This window comes from Podarcis erhardii (genome assembly GCF_964252035.2).
Source record: "Podarcis erhardii genome assembly, chromosome: 11".
Classification (NCBI taxonomy): domain Eukaryota; kingdom Metazoa; phylum Chordata; class Lepidosauria; order Squamata; family Lacertidae; genus Podarcis; species Podarcis erhardii.
This window is the reverse complement of record NC_138501.1, coordinates 17,350,716-17,371,271: the sequence shown is the minus strand read 5'-3', so window position 1 is coordinate 17,371,271 and position 20,556 is coordinate 17,350,716. Positions and strand designations below refer to the sequence as shown.

The following is a 20,556-nucleotide window of genomic DNA, read 5'->3' as shown; positions in this document are numbered from 1 at the left end:
AATTTGTTCCATCATTGATGTGAGGTGAATCATGCAAAACAAGTGGGCTCTTGCAGACACAGGTCCTGGAACAATTGCTCCAATTGCAGCACTGATAATCTGGCCTTAAGAATAGATGAACCTTATTTTTTGTATTCAGATTTTGTTAATTCTCTGAGCATATGATTGACTGAGAAATTCATGTATCAGTGATCTTATTTGAAAATGCTTACGCCATAGTGGGGTCCCTTGGTTCATACTTTCTTTTTTTTTAAAGTACAGTGGTACCTCTGGTTACGTACTTAATTCGTTCCGGAGGTCCGTTCTTAACCTGAAATTGTTCTTAACCTGAAGCACCACTTTAGCTAATGGGGCCTCCTGTTGCCACCGAACCACCGGAGCACGATTTCTGTTCTCATCCTGAAGCAAAGTTCTTAACCTGAAACACTATTTCTGGGTTAGCGGAGTATGTAACCTGAAGCGTATGTAACCTGAGGTACCACTGTAGTTCCCTCCTCTAGCTAATGCTCAGTGGTATTCCACAGACTAATTGTTTGTCTGACATTTCCTAACCTCCAGGTTCCAAAGCCACAGGGAACTGGAACCCTGACTCATTGGTCAATAAAACAACAACAGCAATTTAATATCTATACCCCACCCATCTGGGTGGGTTTCCCCAGCCACTCTGGGCAGCTCCCAAATAATAATAATAGTAGTAATAATAATCGATAAAACATCAAACATTGAAAACTTCCCTAAACAGGGCCTTCAAATAGTTGTTTATTTCCTTGACATCTGATGTCAAGCTCCATATGTGATTATCTTTAATGCAGTCCTAGCTCCACTATCAGCATAGTACTTTTTTCCAGCTTACACAGCACATTTCTAACATTTATGTACTTGTATAAGGGGGGTGGGTTCAAGTTCAAGAGGTCTATAGGGGATTACAAACCAATGCTTTTAGAAACTTCTTCATTCAAACTCCACATTTAGAGAAGGCCTAAAAACAAAAACTTAGCATTATTACAAGAAGCAATCTTCTGGAACAAGGAAGCCAGTAAATCAATGGCAGCTAATTTGTTCTCTGCGTTCCCACACCTCAGCACATTTTGTCCGAGTTCCAACATTCCATACGTTTTCTAAACTAATGATCTTCCCAGGCTAGAAATGGTGGGTTGTGGCAGAAGGATGACTGTCTTTTCTTCTGCATTTGTACAGTGGTACCTCGGGTAACCGTATTTTTCGCCCTATAGGACGCACTTTTCCCCCTCAAAAAATGAAGGGGAAATGTGTGTGCGTCCTATGGGGCGAGTGCAGGCTTTCGCTGAAGCCTGGAGAGCGAGAGGGGTCGGTGCGCACTGACCCCTCTCGCTCTCCATGCTTCGCGGACCTCTCCGCAAGCAGCGGAGCGCTCCCGCTGCTTGCGGAGAGTTGCTTGCATGCCGAAGCCTGCGCGCGCTGAGCTCAGCGCGTTCAGGCTTCGCGGACCTCTCCGCAAGCGGCGGGAGCCAGCCCTGGGCTCCCACAGCTTGCAGAGAGCTGCCTGTTTGGGGACTGGGGTCAGGGGAAGCTCGGGTCTCCCCCACCCCAGCCTCGCGCCTAGGGGGGAAAAATAATTTTTCCCCCTTTATTTCCCCCCCAAAAAACTAGGTGCGCCTTATGGGATGGTGCGTCCTATAGGGCGAAAAATACGGTACATACACTTCAGGTTACAGACTCTGCTAACCCAGAAATAGTGCTTCAGGTTAAGAACTTTGCTTCAGGATGAGAACAGAAATCATGCTCCGGTGGTGCGGCAGCAGCAGGAGGCCCCATTAGCTAAAGTGGTGCTTCAGGTTAAGAACAGTTTCAGGTTAAGTACGGACCTCCGGGAACGAATTAAGAACTTAACCCGAGGTACCACTGTACATTGGATCTTCTCTTTTAGTAACCACTCAAACAAAAAGCCACCAGAAATTGATTCTGCATAAACTCAGTTGGCGGGGGGAGGATAATGGGGCCGTCTCCCTATTCTTCTTACGCTGCTCTCATGGAAATTTCATGAATTAAAGTTGTGGCCTGTTTCACATCAGCTCAGCGTGTATCTTCCTTTCCTTCTCCTCTGCTTCAGGCATAAGCTTCTGTGCTTGAAATAGTAACAGCACAACAATGATTTCAACAAGAAAGTCTGACTATGCATACAATTAAACTTAAACCACAGAGGCAGCTGAAGTTCCCTTCTGACTTTCGCAATGGCGATGTTTACCTAAAAATCCTCTCCACACAGCCCAAGATAAGGAATGACAGGCAATACAACAAATTAACGAAGGTCAATAGAGCAGATGGCAGCAGTTAATCAATTACAAGAGCAAACCCTCCGTTAAAGTAACTAGTCCTGTTTTTTCTCAGTATAATCAACTGACTGGGTCTTGTAGTCTAATAAAATTGACTTGTTTTTTCTCCCTTTGTCTAACTGATTGATGCCTGGATTTGCACAAACTTTAGATGCCCTAGAATTTAAGACTTAATATCTCCCCACCAAAAGACAGACATCTAATTAGCTTGTCTCCAAACCTAATGGATACCTCAGCATAGTGGAATTCCATCCAGCCATGGCAAACTTCCTTGCTTTGAAGAGATTTACACGTTTTGCATTAACTCGGCTGGGTGCTAGAAAGTCAGGGCAGGGAAGTGCCTCTCCATTTGCAAGCAGCAGGGACCAAATTGCAATATAATCACAAGAAGACTTCATTAGGATGACATATTTGTGACTTGCTCATTTCCCCCCAGCAAAGGGTAAAGTCATGACAACTTTACTTCTTGCTCATGTTGCTAGAATGCTTTTTTTTTTCTTACAAAAGGGCCCTTTAGAAGTTATTATTTAAAAGTGGAATAGCAATGGTGCCCATTAAAGTTCTTAGTGGGTTTTGTTAAAGTTAAGCCATTAGAGATCGCAGGCATTATTTTCATTCATATTCTGACTATAAAGACCATTTTACGGCACTGGAAGAATGCAGATTGGAAGCATGTATGTACATTAAATGATGAATATATGGGGGTAATAATAAGTGAGAAACAGGCCTAACGTGCCCTGTTTCTCCTGCTGATTGTACATTAAGCTCTTGAAAAAATGCCGAATGCTTTAATGTTGTTTAAAGATTACTATGATGAGGAGAGTTTAAAGCCTAAATCTGGTGCACATTCTTAGCCATGTCCTCAGTTTATCATTATTTTTCAGTATATATTACATGGTTAAATCTGGGTAGAGGGATGAAATACAAGTTGGATACAGTGGTACCTCGGGTTACATACGCTTCAGGTTACAGACTCCGCTAACCCAGAAATGGTGCTTCAGGTTAAGAACTTTGCTTCAGGATAAGAACAGAAATCGTGCTCTGGCGGTGCAGCGGCAGCAGGAGGCCCCATTAGCTAAAGTGGTGCTTCAGGTTAAGAACAGTTTCAGGTTAAGAACAGATTTCCAGAATGAATTAAGTACTTAACCCAAGGTACCACTGTATCTGGAATGCAAATAAAAACAAAACTTAGTTTTCCTGAAGTCACTTGTTCAAGTTTCAGACTGTAATCCTATGCATGTAAGTTTGGAAGAAAGCTCTGCTGAATTAATGGGCTTACTTCAGAATAATCACGGTCAGGGCAGCTCAGTACATAAATTTATTTATTCTATTTATATCCCAACTTTCCTCCAAAAGGAGCCCAGGGCAACTGAAGTGAGAATTATCTGCCTTACAAGATTATGGATGAGACAGAGGGCTTATTCACCTTTCTTCTTGTTCTACTGCTTTCCCACTGGGAAAAACTGCTCTTTAGTGCTCAATCGGAACAAACAGCAATTCAGGTTTTCCACAGAATGCCATTAGTTCTGATATAACACGTGAGAGTAGGTTTTCCCTAGAAAAGAAGCAGGGCAAGGCGAAAACTGCTTGGATTCATGCCTAGAAAGCTTGGGTCAAGTGGGAAACCACTTGGACCCATGCTTTTTAGAAACGGCACAAGCGGAAGTGTGGATGAGCCCAGAGAATGCAATATGCTTTCAACATTTAAAATGGCATATCAACAATCATTAAATTTAGATCCGCTCTGATCAACATCAACTAGATAGGTTTTGCCAGTATGCTCCCTTCTTCTGATAAACCTCTTCCTTCATCCATTGGACGAAGGGACGGAATAGGTGGCTAGTGGGCCCTGAAGAGCTTGGTCCTTATCAGGATGCAGGAAATATAGAGCAGGTTTATCATGAGAAGGTAAACAAGTATGACCCTGAACTGAACATGTCATAGGGCAAGGTGGACAAACAGAAATATCCTTCTGAATTCCAGTTGTGGGAAAGAGCAGGAGACGAGAGTGCTCAGGTCCTGCTAGGTGTTTGGATGGGCAGTATGAAAAACAGAATTCTGGAGTAAATGGACCATTGGTCCAGGAAGACTCTTATGTTCTAAAGTTGGAGAAGGAAAGTAAGGCAAATTGGGTGTTCATTGCATGCAGTGCATCACCTATAGAAGACTTGACAGTACAAGAGCTATGCATCAATGGCACAAATGAACAGGAATTGTAACAAGGAACCACATATTAATTGGGGGCTCTTAAAGGCAATGCAGCAGACAATTAAACTAAGGACAGCCAAAAAAAGGTAGCTTGTTGACTAGTTTCCTGGTTCTAGAATATCTGTTTGATCTTGGCTCTGCTTCATCTTAGTGATACAGAAGATGGGGCACTAGCTAGGTGCTAGAAAAAAATACTTGTCTATAATGGTAAGACTATTTATGCTGTGAACCACCCTGAGAAGGGGGTATACAGCGGTACCTCTGGTTACGAACTGAATCCTTTCCAGAGGTCCGTTCGTAATCAGAAATCATTCTCACCCTGAGGTGCACTTTCGCTAATGGTGCTTCCTGCTCCACGCGTGCCTCGAGCGTGCGATTTTCGCCCACATCCTGGAGCACCAGGTCAGCGGAGCCCGTAATGCGAAGCGTACTTAACCAGAAGCATCCATAACCAGAGGTACCACTGTACAAATTTAATGAATAATAAAAATTAAAAAGACTAAAACTTGACCCTTCAACTTAAGTCCAGTGGCATTTGTCTCAGTCAACATTCTCTCAATATTGCGACTGCCTAATTTATTTGTTAGGAATACTTTCAGAACTTCTTTAACCGTTCTGTGAATAATTTTCTGTTGCTTATCTATATCAGCCCTTGTGATCAATGGCACTGTTTCATACCATGTGTCAGTAGCCATGCAGTAAAACACAACTATTATGGGCATTAAAAGAGCTGCCCAACTTCAGAGTAGACACTGATCAGCATACCTCAGACGTAAATTAATCCCCCTTTAGCCCGGGTGGTAGCCATAGTGATTCCTAATGTGACGACCTTGGACAGATATCCTATGAAGTGAACCAATGATTCATTTGCGGTTGAGTTTCACAATGGATTTGCTCCTTTGTTTATTAATTCATTTTTGCCCATCTGAACACCTGGTAATACCACATGCATTCATCTTAATTACATCATGTAACTTTTCCTCTGGACAAGGCAATTGTGGTTAATTACTAATTATATCTTCTTGGAAGGGAAGGGAATTAATAAACCTGCCTCAGCCACACACCAGGAGACTGCTAATATCACTTGAGGGGTCTCAGCATCATCAGGAACTTTCAGAAACAGCTTAAAATCTCTATTTTTGTCACCAGAAACCCAGATGGAATTACTGTCCTAATTTATAGTCCTGTTGGAAGTGTGCTGCGCAATGCATAATAATAGAAGCAGAGGAACAGAGAAATAGCATGACTGTGATCATATCACAAATCATGCACTATGCCCAGGAACTGACTAATACAAAGAATTACACATTTCCATTTCCATATTTTTTGGTGGTACAGGAGAGCTTGTAAAACGTAGCTACTCTCAGACCAAGAACAAACAAACAGAAGATGAAACTATTTAAAACAGGGTATCAATATGATCAGACAGCTATCCATTCTAACTAATCTCTTGAACAGGAATAGAGAAGCTGCAGTTGTCTAGATCAGGGGTAGGCAACCTAAGTTCCGTGGGCCGGATCCGGCCCAATTGCCTTCTCAATCTGGCCCGCGGACGGTCAGCATGTTTTTACATGAGTAGAATGTGTCCTTTTCTTTAAAATGCATCTCTGGGTTATTTGTGGGGCATAGGAATTCGTTCATTCCCCCCCCCCCCAAAAAAATATAGTACGGCCTACCACATGGTGGACTGGCCCACGGCTGAAAAAGGTTGCTGAACCCTGGTCTCAATGATGCTGGAAATTCTCATCATCCCTAACCAGCGTGATCAAAAATCAATAGATGGGAGTTTAGACCAACAATGACTGGAAAGCCACAGGCCCCATCACTTCTCTTGAAAGTCAGCTAGCTTCTTACTAGAGAGGCAACATAACCTGCCATATGTCTACCAAGGATGTTCCTAACCTAGGCTAGAGCCTCCCCTACCCCTCTCTAGCAGATAAGACTCTCCTGACAGCCATATGCCACAAAGCATGAACATATGGAAATTCAGAAGGGACGGCAGCACTACTGACAAAGCTGATATTGTACAAAGATGCTCAAGGCAATCCCATGTTTTTCTAGCCATCTGGAATACGGCATGGCATGCTCAAGGAACACCCTCAGAGTGTTCACCTTCCTAGTCCTTGTACTCTTCTCTTTGGCTTTCCCCAAGTTGTGACAAACCTCCCCTCGCCATTCTCTCTCATACTCCCATCAAAGATAACTCATTTGACTCGTCTCAAGTCAGGAACTCAGGAAGTGTTTTCCAGATTTGTGGCCAAGCCTATGCTGTGCACAGGTATAAAATGGACCACTACTAAATTCAAATTTATATTATAAAGAGTTTTCAGCCACACTGAAAAAACAACAGTGAAACATAGAGGATTTAGATTGTTACTATTTATTAAATTTGTATACCACCCTATACCCTCAGGTCTTAGGACATTTCACAAGATAAAATCACAAAATACATAATCAAAATAAAAACAAAAACCACTCAATAAGAACCCCAACACATTTTAAAAGGGCATTGGGTGTCAATCAACCCAAAGTCTGGTTAAAGAGGAATGCTTTTGCCTGGCACCTAAAGGTGTATAATGAAGGTGAGAGTGACTTCAAGCCCACCTAGGTCCAGCGACACACATTAGTGTAGCCAATCCCTGCTAAAAGCAGTTCTTAACGACAGCTCCTGTCAGCTGATTGGCAGTGACTTCAAGTCCCGCCAGTATTGGCTACACTACAGAGTTTCTGACTGAGAATTCCAGAGTCCAGCTAATCCAAGCAGGACGTCAAGCCTTTGGAATCTTCCTTTGCAGTGCAGCTTGAAAGATGGCACATCTGATACCATGGTTATGACAGATGGTTGACAGGTGGGCAAAGTGACTGCTGCAGGAGGGGAGCTAAAGATCTGGCCCAATGGGCTGAAAAGGCTCCCACCGCTAGTCTAATACAGGCCGGATCTGGCCCAATTGCCTTCAGGATCCAGCCTGCAAACGGTCTGTGGATCAGTGTGGGCCATGGGGATTTTGTTCATTATTTTTTTGTGCCACCATATTTATTGTTGCACCATCCCCCCCCCCCCACGTACCAGCTTTGGACCCGCCCTGTGGCCCGCCGAGGGCTGCCGGTCTACAGCCACCATCCTGCCTGCGGGAGCCCAGGGGAAAGAGCATGAGGAGGAGCCACCGCCACTGTTCCCGCCACCGCTGCAGAGGCACTCTGCACTGAGAGTGCACCGCCCAGCGAGCCCAGGTGAACTCCAGCCCCGCGGGAGAGGCTGGGTGCGGAGCGAAGGGGCGAAGCCAGAGAGCCGCTGCAATAAGTCCCAGCCTGGCGGGCCAGCTCCCAGCAAACCTGAGCACAGCCCACCACCGAAGGATGCGCCCGGTGAAAGTCCTTGAGGCTGAAGCACCAGGGAAGGGATCCCACTTCCCCTTCTGGAGAGAGGGGGAAGGGGCCAGGGGTGCTCAGATCACAGGTCTGGGAAAGTAAGTGCAACAGCTGGGGCTGGGGAGGACTACTTACCCCCCTTGCCTCTTCTTCCATCCAGCCCCCCCCCCCCCCGTGCTGCTTCTCCAGCCCGCTACAAGGTCTGAGGGACAGTAGACCGGCCCACGGCTAAAAAAAATTGCTGACCCCTGGTCTAATACAAACAGGACATGCCTTATGATTCTACTTCTCCAGTGTTATGGACCCAACATGTTCTAGTAGCCTTCTGTTTAGATATCACCAAGGGGGTGGTGGGAGCTGGACATTCTAGGTTGTGAACAGAGCTGGAGCCATGACCTCACCCCTCTTCCGTGTCATAGTCACATTGCTGAGCAACAACATGCAAAATTCAGTGGAGCCAGCCAAACAGAAGCGTCTCTGAGTTGTACTTACCTGGAGGCAGATTCAGCATCCAAAGTCAGGTTCAGTCCCAGGTTCAGATGAAGAGCAATCCGTGTGGTCAGATGATCCAGAGGTCAGGAAATCTGGGGTCAAGACAAACAGGAAGCAGCAAGGTAGGTCTACAAACCTTGTTTCCAACATCTGCCTGCTGCTGGAAGCTCTGCTTAAGAAGGCTGAAGCCAGCTGGTTCTCATCAGTACCTTCTCCTCTGTGTCCCTGAAGGCTGATCAGCTGCAGGTGGAGTCACTCCCCCTTCAGGCTGCAGTTCAGCAGGTGAAGCTGACTCCTGGCCTATGACACTCCAGATGTTAACCCTAAGTGTGGAGGCAAAGCTTTGAAGGGTGCTAAACATTAGAGTTAATCCATCTGGAATTTCAATAGTTAATTCACTCTATATTTCACCCATCTCTTATTCTACAACAGACTCAGATTGTGGCCACATGGATGATTCAAAGGGCTCTTCCAGGAGGTGAGCGATGGCCAAAGCAAGTTGTCACCACCAATTCCATTATATTATCCCTGGTGCTATATATCTTTACCTTCTTCTTTTTAAAAGTAAACCTGCTCATGTGTCTTAACACAGAGAAATTTAGCAACTTTATTCCCTGTCACTTATTTCTGTGTCTGGAAAAGTATGATGCATTACATCATGGGTAGGCAAACTAAGGCCTGGAGGCTGGATCCAGCCCAATCACCTTCTCAATCCGGCCCCTGGACGGTCCAGGAATCAGTGTGATTTTACATGAGTAGAATGTGTGTGTTTATTTAAAATGCATCTCTGGGTATTTGTGGGGTCTGCCTGGTGTTTTTACATGAGTAGAATGTGTGCTTTTATTTAAAATGCATCTCTGTTATATTTGGGGTAAAGGAATTTGTTCATTTTTTTCCACTTCAAAATATAGTCCGGCCCCCCACAAGGTCTGAGGGACAATGGACCGGCCCCCTGCTGAAAAAGTTTGCTGACGCCTGCATTACGTTAATGTGTCAGGATGCTACTAAACGCCATAGAGGGGGAGCGAGAGCAGGCAACTGAACTGCTGCACTAACCACTCCTGGCACAATCTGCAGGGCACAGCAAAAAGAGAGAATGCCTAACAGCTCTATAAAGCCATCTTCTTCTGATGATGGGGTGTAGCCTTCAGCAGCCTGGCAACAACACCCATCAGGGGCGTAGCATGGGTGTGTGTGTGCTGGGGAAATCACCCCAGGCACATTTTTCACCTTGGAGTGTGTGTGTGTGCGCGTTTGCATGTGTGCGATGGTCATGCCGCCCTCCCTGAGCCAGCCCTGCACTGCTTTGCAAGGCTGGGGATCTGATCAGATCCCAGCCTTGCAAAGTGGCTGGGCGGAGTGAGAACATGTGTCTTTCGATTCCAGCCGCTTGAGTACGAGTCCAGTGCGGAAGTGGTCCTGTCTTTAATGAATCTTGAACATAACTTACTCAAGATGGCAACCAATGGAGCAAATTTCCTTCTCTTCTGCTTCTCTTCTTCTCCTGCCAGTTGTGGTTTTGTTGTTGCTGGTCAAAATCACTTGACATTTCCGAGTACCTCGGGTTACAGACACTTCAGATTACAGACGCTTCAGGTTACAGACTCCACTAACCCAGAAATAGTACCTCAATTAAGAACTTTGCTTCAGGATGAGAACAGAAATCGCGTGGCGGCAGCAGGAGGCCCCATTAGCTGAAGTGGTACCTCAGGTTAAGAACACTTTCAGGTTAAGAATGGACCTCTGGAATGAATTAAATTCTTAACCCGAGGTGCCACTGTATATTTGACAGCCGATCTGTACTGAAATGTGATGCGTTGGGGCCATGTGGAATCATTATCGTGTAAAATTATCTTAGAGTATAATAACAGTTGCAGGAGAGACTTGAGCACCTTACATTTAGTTTCTGGCAAGATGCTGATACATTCATAAATTGGCAGTTATAAACATTTTACTGGCAGGTAAGGAACAATGGGAGATGAGCTGCCTCTAAATCTTGTGTTGAGCATCGCAGGGGCTTTGTATGGCCCCATTAAACTTGCTGCTTTGTGCTGACACTTCTTAAGATGCTTTAATGAACTTTTAAAAAGAGAGGAAGAGAAGTTTCTCCAAGTTGGACTCCCATATATTTCTTTAATGCTGGTTTCTGACAGGCCCTGCTATTGCAGCACTTTCATGTCAACGCTACATGGACAGTGCTTCTGCTTAAATACTCCCAGGCCTAACCCGCAGCTGTAAGCTGAGGCTAAAATAACTAATGAAAAAAGAGGCAGCGGATATCAGAAGCCCAAATCCTCGAGTTACAGAGTTGCTAAGCACAGCAACCTTCATAATATTTGCAGCAGGACAGTGGTGAGAGCGTGCTAGATGTTATTGCGGTGCAAGAAAATACATTAATGTATTTTCTTTCTTGAGTTCTTTCTATCACACTTGCTTTGGTGAGTAAAATAAAATTTCAGAACACTTTCAGAGCTAGGACCTAGCTTGGTTGGTAGAATATGAGACTCTGAATCTGAGGGTCATGGGTTCAAGACCCAAACTGGACAAAAGATTCCTGTATTGCAGGGGGTTGGACTAGATGACCCTCAGGGTCCCTTCCAACTCTATGACTCATTATCAAGCTTCCCTTATGTTTATGATAAAGCCTGGCTTGTGGCAGCTTTCAGTATTGCTCACTGACCAACACCATGGATCCTGGCAAGACAGGCCTAGAAAACCAGGAAACCCCCTCCCCTCATCTTGAAGGAATCTGGTAACTACTAATTTTGCCTCTATAGACTGTGGGAGAAACAATTATCAGGAGTAAAAGATGCCTTAATGCCACAATTATTATTATTTTTTTTTGGGGGGGGAGGGCACACACCACAAGTGGTCAATCTATTTGTTCATCCAGTATATTCATGCTGAGAATTCTCTTGACACAGACATTTGTATTTGAACAAGTAGGAGCTGCAACGGAAGGTTATGGTGTGAAGTGTTCCTGTTCAGTGTTCCAGTCAGTCGCTTCCCCTCTTCCAGAATACTCCATTCTTTTCCCTTTCCCTCAGGCTGCTGATACCTCCCCCTTGCATGCAGTATATCCCCACGTTCACCTCTGAACTTTGGAAGTAGAAACAATATTTTAAGCAGTTTGATAGCTGGTCTGATGTCGTGCTGAAGAGCATGAAGCGAGCACATTTCGTATTTCAACTCCATCATAAACTCACTGGATCAGACAAACCATTATCTTGAAGTTTTAGTCTTGAAGTAGTTGCCAAGTTGTTCTAAGGATTTTTCAGATAAGGTATGGGAAGCACCACAAGCATTTAAGACAAGCAGTACATACTATATTATTCATCTTCTTTATGCCAAAGACACAAAGATTCTGCTGTAAATTTTAAAACTGGGCTAAGGTTTCTTTGGCACATTTCCTTGTAACCATGAAGGCAGTCTGATGTTTCAGTTCAATCTCAAATGCCTGTTGTTTGCAAGCAGCGTTCAGAAGCTTCTTTGAGGTTCTTCGGTGAGATCAGTAACAGCAGACACAGTTCTTTGAACAACGGATCTATCCCTGTAACATGTAAACACAAGGTTGGGTGTGCTTCTGGGTATACTCAGGCTGAATTTACACCTGTAATATGAGCTGGAGATGAGTAGTAAGAACTGTCCAAATTCAGGCAATTTGTGAGACACGCCATTTTGGACTAGCTTAACACATTTTTCTATTTTTCCTCAGCATTCTACCATTTTCTTATGCTCCATGCATCAATTTATGCAGGGTGATGTTACTTGGCATTGTCTTCTGTGAACTGGAGCATACTTTAAAATTCTTTGCAATACAAGAGTTTGTTGGCAGATGCTAAAGGGTGCCTTGGCAGACCAGCCGATGTGGAAAGGGTTCTTTGAAGGCAGAAAGTTTGAAAGCCACAGCCTTCTACCCACAATACTGACGGCAGTGCCAACCATTCCAGGTCTTCAGAAAAATGCATGCGGCATTAAATTCTTAATATCTCTACTTGAAAAGGAGATTTTTAAAACTTGTTTCAATAGCACTGACTCCAAATTTGCACACTATAGCCTTAATGTTATAAATGAAGGCTTGTTATTCATGTCAAGTGACCACTTGGTATCACTTCAGGTTAACTAGTGCATCTTTCTTCGATTCTCCCCCACCTACCCCTTTTTTTCTTTACTACCACGAACTACTTACAACACTTCTAATAGCTGGCATGTCAAAAAGCTGTTTGGGAATTCACCTTAACTGTACATCGGCCTGCCTCATGCGACCAAAGTCAATTAAAATTTAAAATTGAGCACTAAGTCTTATCATGCATTTTACATAGCATGTTTTGGTTCCAACATGATTTTCTCATTGGAGTCATTGGCCACCCAGGCACTTGCTTCTGCCGTCTCTAAATTATGTATTAGGTATTTTCATGTAGAAATCACCAACGTAACGGGAACCACTCTGCCGTTATACTCTGTCAACATATTTTCTTTTGTCTCCTGAACTGAGCACAGAGTCAAGAAATGAACATTTATTTTCTTCCACTTAAACCCCACCACCACACACCATGGATGAGGTATTTATGCATGTCTAATACCTGCACATATCCAAAGCAGCAGTTTGAATGAAAGGGGGGGGGGGGAATTTTCTTCTAAAATGCTGGTGACCCAATTGCTCTCCTAAAAGGCACGTTGATTTCAGTGACGTCCTTAACAGAATGTGCTTTGAAGCAAATACGGAGTTGAATATTTAAATCAGGCATGGGAGCCTTTGGCCTTCCAGTAGTTGCTGAACTATAACTCCCATGCTTGCAGGGACTGATGGGAGTTGTAGTTCAGTGAAATTTTACCACATCTTATTTAAATGGCAAGACAATGACTATACAGGTACATATAGCAGGATTTGGACTTGGGCAAATGGAGATTTTGATCAACAACATTTGTAGCCAAGAGTAAGTTGTTACAGGATAGGTGCAGATTATTCAATGACAGATAATCACTTCATGTTAACTGCTGCTAAATATTCTCCAATGGGTTCCACAGGGTATAAAATGAATAATAACAACAACAACAAATTGTTATGTTGCTTAAAACACACACACACACACACACACACACACACACACACACACACACACACACCAGTACCATGTCTTTTTGCTAAGGATGTCCAGGTGGTAAAGCTGGTAATACGGCTGTACTTTGGTTTCTGAACAGCTTAGTACTTGAACGTTTTGGCTCCCAAACGTTTTGGCTCCCAAACGCCGCAAACCCAGAAGTGAGTGTTCTGGTCTGCAAACTATTTTTGGAAGCTGAACGTTCAACGGAGCTTCTGTGGCTTCCAATTGGCTGCAGGAGCTTTCTGCAGCCAATCAGAAGCCGCACTTTGGTTTACAAATGTTTTGGAAGTCGAACGGACTTCCGGAATGGATTCCGTTCGACTTCCAACGTATGACTGTAATCTGTTCTATCCTCAAAACTAGCCTAGGAGGTAAAGAGAGGAACAACTGAGTTCACTTGTTGCTAGTACAGAGGCAACAAATCCACACAGCTTCCCCAGAGCGGTGAACGACAAAGCCACATTGCTGTTCTTGAGTAGGCATAATCACAAATCACATTCATGCTAGTGCAACTGTATGGATGTCCACTTAGCAGTCCTGCAAAATTCAGTGAGACTTGCTTCAAGGTCAATTTTACTTTGTTTTGTATCAATGCATTTTTTTAAAAAAAATAGTTTGTCTCCTTAAAATAACTTGCAAGTAGTCAGTTCTCTGATTGCAACTTCTGAGCATTTTAAAGAAACACACTGAGCCTTCACATTTGACAAAAGGTTCATGTAATTTGTACTCACAATAACAAAACTCATCTATGTCATACAGAAAAGAAACATGAGGAAATTACTCAAGTATTCAAATGCAACATTAATTCATTGTAAGTTCTCTCATTTGGATAATTAACAGTAATGAGGAATAGAGGGAAAAGTGAAGTTAGAGCTCAATCCTTGCTCAGAAAACTTATACCACAAACCCTAAAACTGTTCCATCCGTAAAAAGTCCAGACTTTCGTGATGCTTTCTTTCAATACAATTTCTGAATAAAAAATACTAAAGAGATAAACTAAAATAAGACAAGTGCCAGACTGAAGTGTTTTTCTCTTAACAAATGGGGAAGAGTCATCAACAAATGGAATAGAAATAAACCGAAATACTAAAAAAAGATACCGCAAAACTGAAGACCAAATTGTATGACAAATAAATTGCTTAATACATTTGCACAGTCAATGGACAGGGTCCCTTCCCATTTATGCCCTTCTTCTCCCTTCCCATTTATGCCCGGGAAGGCTGTTACAGGAAGTGGAAGGCTTATACAGGTGTCCCAGATGTCCATTTAGCCTGACTCCTCAAGGAACACAAGCTCTTCTGTAAATAATGAAGACAACACAATCAACCATAAAACACACTGTGTCACTAATCTTGATAGGCCTATATGTGTTTAAGCTGGGTGTTATGTGTGTTCAATAATTTTATTTTATTTAAATTTATTTGGTTTTTCAGATCAAAATTTTACAGTCATATATTGAACATAGATAATAAAAACAGGATTCCTAGGAACCTCCTGCACTTCCATCCTTCCCTTTGTGGGTCTTGATTATTGATTATTTCTTCCTGCATCTTTTATGATGATCCAAATCTTTTACATCTCCACTGTGTCCAGGATTCACCCTTAAACTACAAGTGATATTCCAACCCTACTGGTGATTTTAACTGTTTACAATGGTCTTTAAGATAAGTTATAAATTTTCCTCATTCCTTATTAAAATTTTGGACTTCCTGATTTTGGATTCTTCCGGTCATTTTGGCTTGTGTTCAGTCATTTTAAGAGTCCCCCCAGAGTGCTACAGCAAGCACCTAATTTGAATCAGGCTCCTTATCCCTTCTCCAGCAGTATTCTCCACTGGATCAGAGTCCCATCAATGAATGGAAGGAGCCTTTATGCACTGAGCAGTAACTCTGTCTATATTTGGCTACAACTGAATGCCATTTTGAATCAAGATGGCGGATGGAACCTTTCAAAACTGCACTGATTTTGACCACTTATTTCACAACTGCACTCATTTTTTTATTTTTTGTTTCTTAGAATTTCCCAACAATGCTGTGTATAAGGCTGCTAGTAACTTATAAATCAAAAAGCAGTTCAACATTTCCTGAAAACAGTAGGAACCAGTGAGCTATACTTTTAATAAACATGGATATAAGACAGAGTTAATAGAACTAATTATTAGAGGAGAAACAATGAAGAAAGCTGATCCAGCTATATTCCATGTGGCAAACAGGAAGAGCGCCACTTCTAAATGTACAAAAACCTCAACAAAATTAAAAGATTGAGATTCCAAAAGATCTCATTATACAAAGCATTCTTTTGAGTAGTTCCAAAGAAGTAAAAATATACTAACGTATTAAGAAGACTTGCAAAGGGTGCCAAAACAGACCTCTTTCATATACATGAAACATTAATCCACATTTAATAAAAATCCACACTGTGGCATTATAAATGAAGAGGTTATTTGACTAATAATACCAAGACATTTTAAACTGTGAATTTAGGGTATTAGATTTTCCTCTCTTCTTAAAAACTTGAAGGGGGAAAAATATATTTGGTACAGAAGAAAATACTACTACGTTAATGAGTCTGAAGCAAGGAAAAATTAATCAAAGGAAGCGAGTGCATCCTCCATTAAGAGGAATATGTTGGCTACAAAGCTTAATTGCTGCTGCTTTCACAGGAACAACTGCTGCAGCCAGGATACATCTACAGTTAAGAATGTTCTATGTCAGCATTAACAGTGTTTCCTTGCAACCCATATTTTCAGTAGTATTGATTTAATTTCTTTCATCTAGACAAAATACAGTCAACCATACATTATTGATTCAGGACATTCTTCTTCCACATATTCATTTTGTGTTACAATAGTAACATTGCTATAAAATGTCAATCCCTGACACATGACTAAAAAGTATTGGGTGGTTTCCAACCAAGTAGTTCCGTCAGCAGGGCTGTCTTAAGCATATGCGGCGCCGGGGTGCAAAGATCTGCCTGCCCCCCCCCCGGTTGCTCAGTCCCAGGCGTGCAGGAGGGCGGAAGTGACCGGCTGCCTCAGCTTCTTGGTGGCTTGGTCTCCCCTGAACTCGCTGTGCAGAGCCGCCCGTAGCAGAACAGCCTGCTGCAGTGCTCCGACTGATGGACGGGCTCTTCCCCAGACTCAACTCTCAGGCCCTGGACTCTCGGCCTGGCGCCCCTGAGAGCCCGGCCCCTGGGTGCCCCGCACCCCTAGCGCCTATGGGTAAGACGGCCCTGTCCATCAGCGCAAGGATTTACGTTTGTGCAACTGAACTTCCTCTTTCTCTCTCTGCATACCCTCCCCAAATGTGCTCTGGAGGGTTGAGGGAACCCCCAGAACGCATCTAGGTGGCGCATGTGGGGTGCAAGAAAGACGTGAGGCACAGTTCCTTCGTGGAGCCCAAAGTCCTTGCATTAATGGAACTACTTTGTCAGATACCACCAATTATTATTATTTATTTACACTTATACACCACCTTTCTTTCTAAAGGCTCTTGGGGCAGTGCACAACGTAAAAAACACAGTCAATAATTAATAATTAACTAAAAATTACAAACCTTAAAAACGATATTAAAAATCGGTATTAATAACAAAACTGATGAATCCCAGAGAGTTTGTTGCCCAAATGCACAGATGAATTGGTTTTAAATTGACATCTGAATGTTAACATTGTGAGGCGCAACTGCACTTCCCTGGGGAGGAATTCCACAGTCAGGGAGCCACCACTGTGAAGTCCCTGTCTCAGACAACGGCCCCACAGGCCATATCAACTAGTAGGATCATGAAGAGGGCCTTATCTGCCAAGCTAAGAACACAGGCTAGCAGATATTGGGGAGATGCTTTTTTATGTATCAGTACCTATGTCCTAAATTTGTCCTGGTAGGTCAAAGGTGGGCAGTGAAGAGCTCTAAGGATCAGTGCCTCCTGGTCCCATCTAGCTGACTTGCTCAACAGCTAGGCTGTTTTGCATTAGCTGTATTTTGCATGAGGTGAGGCTATCAGATTGTCTTCATGGTAGCTCATGTAAAGTGCATTGTAGCAATCTCATTGTGAGGTTCTTCAAGCATGGATTACTGCGGCCAGGCTGTAGGAAACACAAGTTGCAACTCACAGGAAGCCAAACGATGGGTGATCAGGACTGCAGAAGCATGCAGGCTCCTGGAGTGATATTTGCACCCGCTTTGCTGCTCTCTGTTGCCTTCTAGCTCCGTGCAGCAGCTAAACCAAGATTTGGCTTAGTGTATTGCCTGATCATGGTTAAGCTCCTAATCATCATCTATGGTTGGCTGCAGCTTTCTAGCTCACATCCACTGCATGTTTTGGAGATGCCTTCTCCCTTGACAATGTACATGCTAATCACATACAAGTGTATTGCACTGTGTAATTGCTCTCCTGAGTGACAGGACAAAATACCTTGTTCTCCAATGATCACATTTACTAGTCTGTTCTTACCGACATCTCGCAATGTGAACTGGACATAAAGGTTTATATGATATATTGTTTAATCAGAACAAGAAATTAAACGGAAAAAAATGTTTAAATTATTATTTCATTCCCACTGTTGTTGCAAATCAAAATCCCCATACTGGAATTTTCTCTTCTAACCGCTGCCTTGTAAAAAATTACGTTCCTTGTGCAGTAATGCCAAAAGCCTCCCATAAAGAAGCCATACTAAAGATCACAGACTGATAAACAGGGGTGAGAGTATGGGGGACGGATATCTCTTGTTTATTCCCTGATGGTCCAGGCATTCTGCTTTTCATTATTATTATAATGTTTGAACTCCTTGGCAAGTTGCCACCTGAACTTTGTCCATTGTCAAAAGAGATGATTGTCTGGATTAAATCCATATCAAACTCCACTTCATCATTTTAAAGGATTCTTTCTTTTTAAAAAAAATAAACCTAATTCTACATGACATTGCTAAATTTTAACATTATTCACTAAGAGCTCCATTCTTCTGAGTTTGCGTTTGTTTTTTGGCATGGGCTTGTCATATAAACCATTCTTAAGAAGGTGCTCCTTGCTGTGATGAACTTGGGCGCCGTGTTGAAGCTGGAAAGAGCAGAGGGCTTGAAGAGGACGGAGGACAGTCTGGAAAAAAGGAGACAGATGGAGACAGAGAGAGAGAAAAAGCTTTTATACATAGGTTTCAGATATTATTTCATCTTGAGTTAACACAGGCTTGTCATTGCACCAAGTAAATGACTGATATCCCACTCCTGAGCACACTGGAACTCACACTGATTTCAAAGGGAGCTTCCACTGAATTATGCTCAAGCTTGCAGGCTGGATTTTATCACATGTTGAGATGAAATATTTAATATACTGAAATGTGTGCTTGATATAAAAATGATCAGAAGAATTGCAAGCACATTGTTTAAAGTAGTTGCAGATCTTAATACAATGCTTTTTGTTGTTGTCGTGCTCTAAGCTTCCTGGACATATTTCTTTGTGTTGCTAATTTTGGCTCTATTGTGTTGGTGCTAGGTAAAAGTGGGAAGGTGGAGGCGGGGGAAACACAACAGAAAACTACATTTTTTCTTGCAAAGGCTAAAATACAAGAAGGGTAGCAAGAGTTCTGAACTGCATGCAACTTTATCAACCCTGAATGTAAAGGTAAAGGTAAAGGACCCCTGGACCAATCAAAGTCAACTATCCAATCAAAGGTAACTATGGAGTGCAGTTAATCTCTCTTTCAGGGTGAGAGAGTGGGCATTAATTCACAGACAGCTTTCTGGGTCATGTGGCCAGCATGACTAAACCACTTCTGGTGCAACAGAACACCGTGACAAGTGCCAGGGCGCACGGAAATGCCATTTACCTTTCTGCTGCAGCAGTACCTATTTATCTACTTGCACTGGTGTGCTTTTGAACTGCTAGGTTGGCAGAAGCTGGGACAGAGCAACAGGAGCTCACCCTGTCACGGGGATTCAAACCATCGACCTTACGATCAGCAAGCCCAAGAGACTCAGTGGTTTAGATCATGGCGCCACTCACTCCCTTACTCTGAATGTGCAAAGGACTGTTAAACAGTGTGCTAGTATTTAGTACATCTTCATATTCCAAATACACACAGGATATATTTGATTCCATAAAACTGGGAGGAAAGAAACACCAAAATACAGGGAGGTTCACTAACAATATGTTTTTCATTGCTAAATGCAATTCAGATAGGTTTGAAAAGCCAGTACCCATTAACAATTCAGCAAATGTTGGCTACAAATCTTAGTACAGTGGTACCTCCGGTTACGAACTTAATTTGTTCCGGAGGTCCGTTTGCAACCTGAAACCATTCTTAACATGAGGTGCGCTTTCGCTAATGGTGCCTCCCGCTGCTGCTGCACCGCCGGCACATGACTTCCGCTTGCATCCTGGGGCAAAGTTCGCAACCGGGAGCATCTACTTCCGGGTTAAAGATAAAGGTAAAGGGACCCCTGACCATTAGGTCCAGTCGTGGCCAACTCTGGGGTTACGGCGCTCATCTCACTTTATTGGCCGAGGGAGCCGGCATTTGTCCGCAGACAGCTTCCGGGTCATGTGGCCAGCATGACTAAGCCGCCTTGGGTGAACCAGAGCAGCGCATGGAAATGCTGTTTACCTTCCCGCCAGAGCGGTACCTATTTATCTACTTGCACTTTGACATGCTTTTGAACTGCTAGGTTGGCAGGAGATGGGACCGAGCAATGGGAGCTCACCCCATCACAGGGATTAGAACTGCCAACCTTCTGATCGGCAAGTCCTAGGCTCTGTGGTTTAACCCACAGCGCCACCCGCGTCCCACTTCCAGGTTAGCAGAACTCATAATCCGAAGCATTCGTAAGGAGGGCGGTGCGTAACACAAGGTTCCACTGTAGCTTGAAACAGAAACCTGGCAAGTTATGGTACCTAACATTGGGTATCCATAGCTGTGAAGGCCATAAACTCATTTAAAGACCAGGAGTGAGGAACTGGATCTGGAGGGGGGGGGGGCACAGATCCTTATCTCCCTTATCAGCTACGGGTCACGTTTATAGTCACGTGACATCACAATTATCACCAGGTGACCCATTTCCCCTTGACAACATGGTTTA

General features: G+C 43.3%; 1 protein-coding gene and 1 long non-coding RNA gene across 5 annotated transcripts in view; one reads left to right on the top strand and one right to left on the bottom strand.

Annotated features, from left to right (window-relative positions):
* DTWD2 (DTW domain containing 2) overlaps positions 1-20,556 on the bottom strand; it is a 766,281-nt gene that overhangs the window by 653,115 nt on the left and 92,610 nt on the right. The window contains exon 6 of one of the 2 annotated variants that reach the window (XR_014161118.1): positions 15,071-18,577. Coding sequence is in view for 1 of the 2 variants with exons in the window: in XM_081880576.1 (XP_081736702.1) it covers positions 18,407-18,577 (171 nt within the window). In the remaining variant the exon portion in view is untranslated. Of the gene's footprint in view, positions 1-14,680; positions 18,578-20,556 lie in introns of those variants that run through there. The other variant, XM_081880576.1, reaches the window with a different exon arrangement.
* LOC309352203 overlaps positions 8,123-20,556 on the top strand; it is a 35,862-nt gene continuing 23,428 nt past the window's right edge. The window contains exons 1-2 of one of the 3 annotated variants that reach the window (XR_014161128.1): positions 8,133-8,503; positions 8,814-8,859. This is a non-coding gene — a long non-coding RNA (uncharacterized lncRNA). Of the gene's footprint in view, positions 8,504-8,813; positions 8,860-20,556 lie in introns of all 3 variants that reach the window. The other 2 variants (XR_014161129.1, XR_014161127.1) reach the window with 2 other exon arrangements.